Raw genomic sequence first — 8,023 nt, forward strand, 5'->3', positions numbered from 1 at the left:
ATAATAATAATAATAATAATAATAAGAGCTGTACCAATTGGCGGTATGTGGGGAGTGTGGCGCTGGCTGCGTAGCTGTCAAGGCTACTTCGCATTTATAACAGCTGACGTGTGATTGTCGGCCATGGTTACGTCTATCGAAGGAAGACCCCAATCATTGAGACCAATTTCATTTGATTTTATACAATGTCAAGTTATATTGATCAGAAGTTTTTTTTTATCTCATCTTTTTTTTTTAAATATAATTTAAATATTATAATTTTAAATTAATCATTATAATTTTTTCACCAATTATTATAATTTTTTTAAATTTTTTAATAAAAATAACAAATAATTCAATTTTCCAATTTTTTAAACAAAAATAATATTATAAAACTATATTTTAACAATATTTTAACTTTATAATATTTTTTATTCAATCTTTTCTCTCTTATTTTCCAAATCTTAAAAAATACTCAATTTCAACTATCTCATTACTATTAACAAACTATATTATTATTATTCACAAATTATCATCTTATCTTACTCCCCAAACGAACTCTAAATGTGTCCATCATATGTGCACATTAGTATAAATGAGTTTTTTTAATTTTTTTTTTCTTTAATCATTTTTTAAACATCCTTAACCATTAAGAAAAAATAAAAAAAATAAAAAATATATGAGTAAACACATTTAGTGAGCATATTTGATAGTCATACTATCATTTTCTTTCGGTTTTTATGGTTTTTTTTATTTCACTTTTAACTATAATTTACTGCTCAAATGGTGACAAATCAGGGAATGTGTGAGATGTTAAAACCTAGCTTTTTAACTAATTTTTTTTAACTTAAAATGATAATTTCATAATATTACATATTGTCAATAAATTGAGTGAATTTTAATATTAATTATAATAAAGTTTACAAAGATATATTGTATTTGCATTTTAAAAAACTTAAATAAAAAAATTATAAAAAATCCTTTCCCCATACCTATGGTGAGGATTGAAAACTCATGTCATAAATTAGTGCTAGGTTATGGTTATGGACAATCCATCTTTTGCACCCCAAAAGCTAATGAACAACCATGCTAGCTACTTGCTATACTCAATAACAGCATTATACTAGGAAAACTGATGTAGGGAGATCTAGGTTTGATGATGCAAAGTTGCCAAATTCTACGTTTATAATACCGTATAGTTTTCTCTATTTTGTATCTTTTCTCAATCTCAATTCTCAATTTTAATTGATGAACTAGCCGCTAAAATAATCTTAATTCTATCCGACTTAAAAAGAAAAAAAAAAAAAGCTTTATTTTCAATCTATTATAAAATCTTTAAGTTGTAGGTGGTTTAAGATAATATGAGATTATTGTCAATCATGGGACTAAATTCATAATGGAAGTGCACAATTGGAAGGTAAAGCTGCTAATTATGTTAAAACCAAGTACCCAAAAACAAAACAAAAAACTTTTCACTACTCCCCTCACATTGATCTCTCTCTCCATGAACATTTTATATGCTTTCAAGAGATTTTGGTCCTTTTATCATTCCAATCATACCTCTGATCTGATCTCCCCATTAGCATTTTATATGCTTTGATAAAGTGATCTTAATTCATTATATATTTTATTATCTCAATCATATTTGTTGATGTTGTATATTTTTAATTACTGTCTATATATATATATATATTATAAGTAACACGTTAGCAAATATGAATGAGAAGGACAAAAATAATCTAAAACAAATAAAATGTTACCGAACGCAGCCTTGGCCCGTTTGGATACGGAGGTTACTTCATCTCATCTTATCTTATTTCAATTTAATTAATAATTTTATTATTATTTATAAATCATTTCAACTCATCTCATTTCATCTGTACACAATGATAGTGTGCAAATTGTATGGAGGATGCATGGAGCATAGATGCAGGAGCCCACCCTCGTTGACACACTGTCGGTAGACTCTGCATTACTTTTTGAATGAAATAAGGAAGTGGGAAATACACATTCAAATGCATTGCATCGTGTACAGATTGTACCTTCGATGATAGCTGCATGCCCAAGCAAGAAAGTGTAGGAGTGGAAAGCCTGAAACACATGCCGCAGGCAACAGTGGTAAATGGAAATATTTTTTTAAGTTGGTGATAAATATTGGATAGAATTATCCCAAGGGAAAAAATTAGAAAATGAAGGGTACGTAAATGATTGCTGAGATCAGAAAGAGAGGAAAAAAGATTCATTTTTTTTATTATTATTATTAGTTTCAAACACAAGCTGCTAGGGACGGCCTGTAGTACTGTACTATTAATTGCTGCAATTGTATATCTCTTAATGTAAACATATACAACTGTTTTCTTGATCTTACTCATATATACACGTTTATGGAGTTGTTCTCGTTTTATATATATAAAGCGGGATATCTTAAAAACCAATCCAGTCCTATGCAAAAGGAGCATCAGATTTGCGTAAAACCCACTTGATTGCTCTCTCTCTCTCTCTCTCTCTCTCCATAACTTGAATTCTAAGTATGAGTTATCCCTGTTCCCTTTAAAATATCAGAAATTAGTGTTGGTTTTTCCACTCTTGCAACACCTCTCAAACATCCCATGTCCGAGTGATCACGCTGGCAGCAGCTGCAATATAAACATAGCATTATTGTCCTCTTCATAGCCAGCCCTTCGAAGAATGGGACGTCATTCGTGCGGTTTAAAGCAGAAATTAAGGAAAGGTTTGTGGTCTCCTGAAGAAGATGAGAAACTGTTCAATTACATAACAAGGTTTGGTGTTGGCTGCTGGAGTTCAGTTCCTAAACTAGCCGGTATGTATAATTCTCCCTCACCGTTTGTGTTTTTTCTTGTTTAATGGTACCTAACTATCAGGCTTCTTGGTATTTTCACAAAATCTAAATGTTCTGATTCTTGCAGGATTGCAGAGGTGTGGAAAGAGTTGCAGACTGAGATGGATAAACTACTTGAGACCTGATTTAAAGAGAGGAATGTTCTCACACCAGGAAGAGGATCTTATTATCAGTCTTCATGAAGTTCTTGGCAACAGGTAAATGATATATTTATTACATATGGCAGTCATCAGGATTTCAATCTTTGTAAGAAAAATCTGATTTTTTTTTTTTTTTTGGCTGATTCTTAGGTGGGCTCAAATTGCTGCACAATTACCAGGAAGAACTGACAATGAGATAAAGAACTTCTGGAATTCAAGTTTGAAGAAGAAACTGATGAAGCAAGGGATAGATCCAACAACCCACAAACCATTAAGCGAAATTGAACCAAAAGAAGCGAAAAAACTAGCAGAAATGGCAGCTTTGTATAAACCAGAGTCTCAAGAACTGCAAATTATATCAACCTTAGCTTCACAGAGTCCAGCATTTTTACTTGAAGACTCAAATTACTATGAAGGTGAAATTACAGAAGCTTCAGGAGAACATCTAATGTACAAGCCCGCCATTGATCCACTCACCTATTTTCCGTTCCAGGAAGGAGTCAATTCAAATGGGTATGATTCAAGTTTCCTACTTCAGTATCATCCAACTATGATCAGAGCCCCTATTGACCAAAGCCATTTGGAGACAAATTCCAACTATGGATTCACTTCAATGCCAAGTCTGGCCAGTTCTGATCACGGAAACTTTTCCGGAACAGAGTTTTCTGATAATTCGGGTTCGAGAATGGGTTCCTTTTTCTTAGATGAGGTGAAGGAAAGTTCAAGCAACAGCTCAAACATGAGCAGTTACGCCGGCTTCCAGATGAACAGTACGGTTGAAAATGTAGCGTTTTCATGGGATTACGCCGACAAGAAGTTGGACTACAGTTCGTTTCCGTTTCAGATCAACGAGATAAAATCCGAGGAACTGAAACCAAGTTCCAGGCAAGAAGGTCAGCTTCATGTTCATAGTTCAGATCATGATTTCAAGAGCTATTCCTTAACGTCTTTATCAGAAGTTCTAACAGCAGCAAATTTTGATGCCTTTAATCAGATATGAACTGTAAATTCCTTTTCTTTTTTTTTTTTCTTTACCTTATAAACTTAAATTCTCTCTACATTAATGAATCCACAAAGATGTTGATAGTACAGGGAATTTCAGCAGAAAGTTTGAGATGAAGTCTGGTTTTCTAGCAGGAAATAACAATTTAGCTAATCTTTGTTTGAGCTTTGATTTGTATTTCTTTTTGTATTTGTTTTCATAAAGTTGAAAATAACTTTGTGCTCCTAATCCTTCCAAGCTGTCTTACTAATATCATTATTAGATGCAGTTGTAGTGCTTTTTCTACCTGTTTAGAGCAGACAGAAATTATCTGTGCCCCGTATACAAATGAGTAAAGAGTTTTCACTTGACCACAGTTTAACCAGTGAGATGGGATGGTTTTAAATAAAATTTTAATAAAATATTATTTTTTAATATTATTATTATTTAGCTAATCTTTAAAAAAATTAATTTATTTATTAAATTTTGTATAAAAATTTAAAAAATTTGTAATAATAAGATTGAATGAAACAAAACTGTTTCCAAACTGACTTTAGTATTTCCCCTTTCCTTTTCCCTATAAATTTTAGCCTCAAACCCATCAAAAGTGCATCATTATCAATACAAAACAGACCACATTAATTGGAATGAACATATATAAGAAAATTGGGATAGGTTCAGATTGCGATATTTTGAAGTGCTGGAGACTAATATCCGGGCCTACATTATAGGAGATGCTGATTTCCTAGGATATGATCCAGCTGCGGGCTCCATGTTCCTCCATCCATCCTTTTTGAGTCCTCCAAAAAGGCCAATTTTTTGGCTGTCCTCTACATTATTAGTGAGAGAGTGGAAGAGAAGGGGGCTGTGGAGGTAGAGTTTAGGGTCATCCTCTCCCATTCCAAGCCCTAGGCATAGATATCTAGACAAAAGGTTAGAGGATAATGCTTGGGTCCAACTATTGTTGGGAATTGAATGTTAATCTCACCTAACGGCTGAAACTAAACAGAAGCCAAACAGAAAGAGATCCAAATTTTCTCAGCACTATTTCTCTGAATGAGTAATGCTAAAACAAGTCTTTGGATAAGTCTTTTATAAAAAAGTGAGACTTATTTGATGTCGAGTTATTTTTCGGCAGGACCTCCCCTACAATATCGTCACCACAATAGAGTTTAACTACTAAATTTGGGATGGATTGGTGTGGTTCCTCTATGCCTAGGACACTATTACTAAGCACATCTACTACTCTAGTACTTACTAAAGAAAGAAAGAGAGGCAGGTCGCTCTCTTATAGCCAGGAAGATATGGTCTACTTTTTTTACAAAAACTTGCATATGATTTGTCTATTTAGAACTTGTACAATTTATTTCTCTTAAAAGATATTTAGTACCTTAACATCTAACCTAGTTGTGAGTCAGCGCTGAATGACGAAAGAGTTGCTACCAATGTTAATGTCAGCTAGATCTACACCAACTAAAAAAGAATCTTTAAATGTAGTGAAAGAATAGGGTAAATTAATGTATGGGTTCTTTAAAAAATTTGTGTAGCTAAAATAGAAAAAGAGGATCTTTTAACATTTTAGTTTAAGAAAAATTATATTTACAAGTCTGGTTGTTGACATATCTTTCTTTTTTCTTTTTTCTTTTTTCTTTTTTCTTTTTTTTTTCCCTCAAAATAAGACATTTATAGATAAACTAATGGTTACAAGATAAAAGTTTGGGATGGAAGTTCCTTATATTCTTCCCAAAACCAACATATTACAAAAAAAAAAAAAAGGGTTTTTGAGCCAAATAAATGACTCTCACCCAATTTTCATAAGAGGAGACCGATTGGTAATAGTTTTTAAATAGTCTATTGAACAGACTATAAAGCTGCAGCTAGAAGCCATAGTAAAGGGTTGTGTGCTACAATGTGTTGGTCTGGACTGGTTGGAAGTAACTTCATCCACCTTCACTCAATCCTTAGTTAAGGAAAGCGAGAACATAGGAAAGCAACAGACGAATCGCCGACAAGGGGCCACCACTGGCTATGGCGGCACGTGGAGTACATGTGCCACACCTAGAGAGGAGTGGAAGGTTGGAACAAGAAAATTCGATGCCGATGATCCCGATGGTGCCACAAGTGGTGGCAGGAAGCTTCCCTAGACGCGGCGATGCGTGAAATTCACGCACGGCATAGACCGTGGGTGAGATTTACGTGCCACTTGAATGAACAGATTTCTTCTACCGTCTTGAAGATCAGAGTTTGGGGAGACTGATGGATGGGCGCGTATCGAACCTTACTCGTCAGAAAGTAGCAAATCGACTAGTTTTGGTACAAAAAAGTAAAAACTAACAAAAAAATCAAGAAAAAACAAACAAGCTGAGGCTACGCGAGGGAGGGAGGTGGGCGAAGCAGAGCTTCAAACCCCCTCCACCAGCGAACGGATGGAAATCCTAGAAGCGGCGATTGGTTTACGAAAACGAGAGAAAACTTTGAGAGAGAAAAGTCGATGTCTTATAATTCGATTATTATTAGGTATTGTTTTAAATTATTTATCACTATATCGATCACACAACGTATCGACTCAACTCTTTTAACTTAATGTCAGTACTGTACCTCTCTAGCATAATTATAGTAATGCCGCATGCATGCCCTTGATCTTGCGATCAAAATAATGGTGTCCGACAAGTGAGTGATTTTACCATGGTTTTCCTAATTATGGGTCTACGAGAAATCAGTCCTAGAATATCTTCATCGATAGGAACGATTGCTTTTTTTTTTTTTTTTTTTTTTTTTTTTTTTTTTTTTTTTTTTTTTTTTTTTTACGCTAGTCTCTAACAAGAATACATCTCGTCTTATTTTATTTCAAATCTTTTTATAATTTTTTTTCATAAATATCATTCAAATATAAATATTTTTTAATTTTTAATTTTTAATTTTTTCATACAATCTTACTAATCATTATAACTTTTTCAAATTTCAAAACAAAACATAAAAAATAATTCAACTTTAATAATATTTTAACTTTATAATATTTTTATTCAATTTTTTTCCTCATTCTTTTTCAAAATCCAATAAAATATTTTAATTCAAAAATCAAATCATTTCACTACTCTTAAGATATTTCTCATCTTTATCTTATTTTCTAAACAAGCTTTAGGGTGGTGGTGCAATAGTTTCAAGCTGGAGCTATTTCAACAATTCAACAAAGGCTTGCCAATGCCAACACATGACAGAGTAGACTCTTCCACTACGTTTCTGTAACATTGTCTAAATCAACTCTTGTTTTCTTAAAATGACAAATTCAAAGATTAATGAGAAAAAGGCACATCATCACAGCAATTTAACTTATAGGAGCTCTCATCACAGATTGTTACAGAAGGGTTTCCTACTGGTGTATTTAATGAAAGTTAGGTCTCTTTCATTTTAAAAAAATATCTCATTTTATCTCATTTAGAATGCGTTTAGATGTTGAACTGAATTGAGTTGAGTTGAGAAGATAAAATATTGTTAGAATATTATTTTTTAATATTATTATTATTTTGAGATTTGAAAAAGTTGAATTGTTTATTATATTTTGTATTGAGATTTGCAAAAGTTGTAATGATGAATTGAAATGAGTTGAGATGATTTTAATTACCAAACGAATCATTACAATTTTTACAACTTTTAATACAAAATAAAATAAATAATTCAAATTTTTTAAATTTTAAAATAAAAATAATATTAAAAAAATATATCTTAACAATATTTTTTTTAATTTTTTAATTTTTTTTATCTCATACCATCTCGCCTCTCCTTAACGATCACACGTCCAATGAAACTAACAGAAAGTCTTCTGCCTGGTAGGTAAGAGCAAAGACCCCAAAATACTTGATGATTTTAGAAGGGTAATAAATTCTTTGGCAGAGAGGTCAGAAGGAAAAAGTCCTTGCCACTCATTGGCTGAACTACTCATTAGATTCTGTATGCACCTAATTCTGTGGAAAAATCTAATTGGAACAATAATTGCTTATCGGTGATGAATATGATTGGATACTACATTGTGAGGTTCACTTATGGTTTAGGGCCCTGCATTGA

General features: G+C 32.5%; 1 protein-coding gene across 1 annotated transcript; it reads left to right on the top strand.

The window, feature by feature from the left end:
- The first annotated feature begins 2,395 nt into the window (after positions 1-2,395).
- LOC121237959 (MYB-like transcription factor ODO1) lies at positions 2,396-4,210 on the top strand. Its single transcript, XM_041134894.1, has 3 exons — positions 2,396-2,800; positions 2,907-3,036; positions 3,130-4,210. Exons 1-3 carry the CDS (start codon positions 2,668-2,670, stop codon positions 3,977-3,979), a joined length of 1,113 nt encoding a protein of 370 aa, XP_040990828.1. The 5' UTR covers positions 2,396-2,667; the 3' UTR covers positions 3,980-4,210.
- The last annotated feature ends 3,813 nt before the right edge of the window (positions 4,211-8,023 follow it).

Source organism: Juglans microcarpa x Juglans regia, chromosome 6S (assembly GCF_004785595.1).
Source record: "Juglans microcarpa x Juglans regia isolate MS1-56 chromosome 6S, Jm3101_v1.0, whole genome shotgun sequence".
NCBI lineage: Eukaryota > Viridiplantae > Streptophyta > Magnoliopsida > Fagales > Juglandaceae > Juglans > Juglans microcarpa x Juglans regia.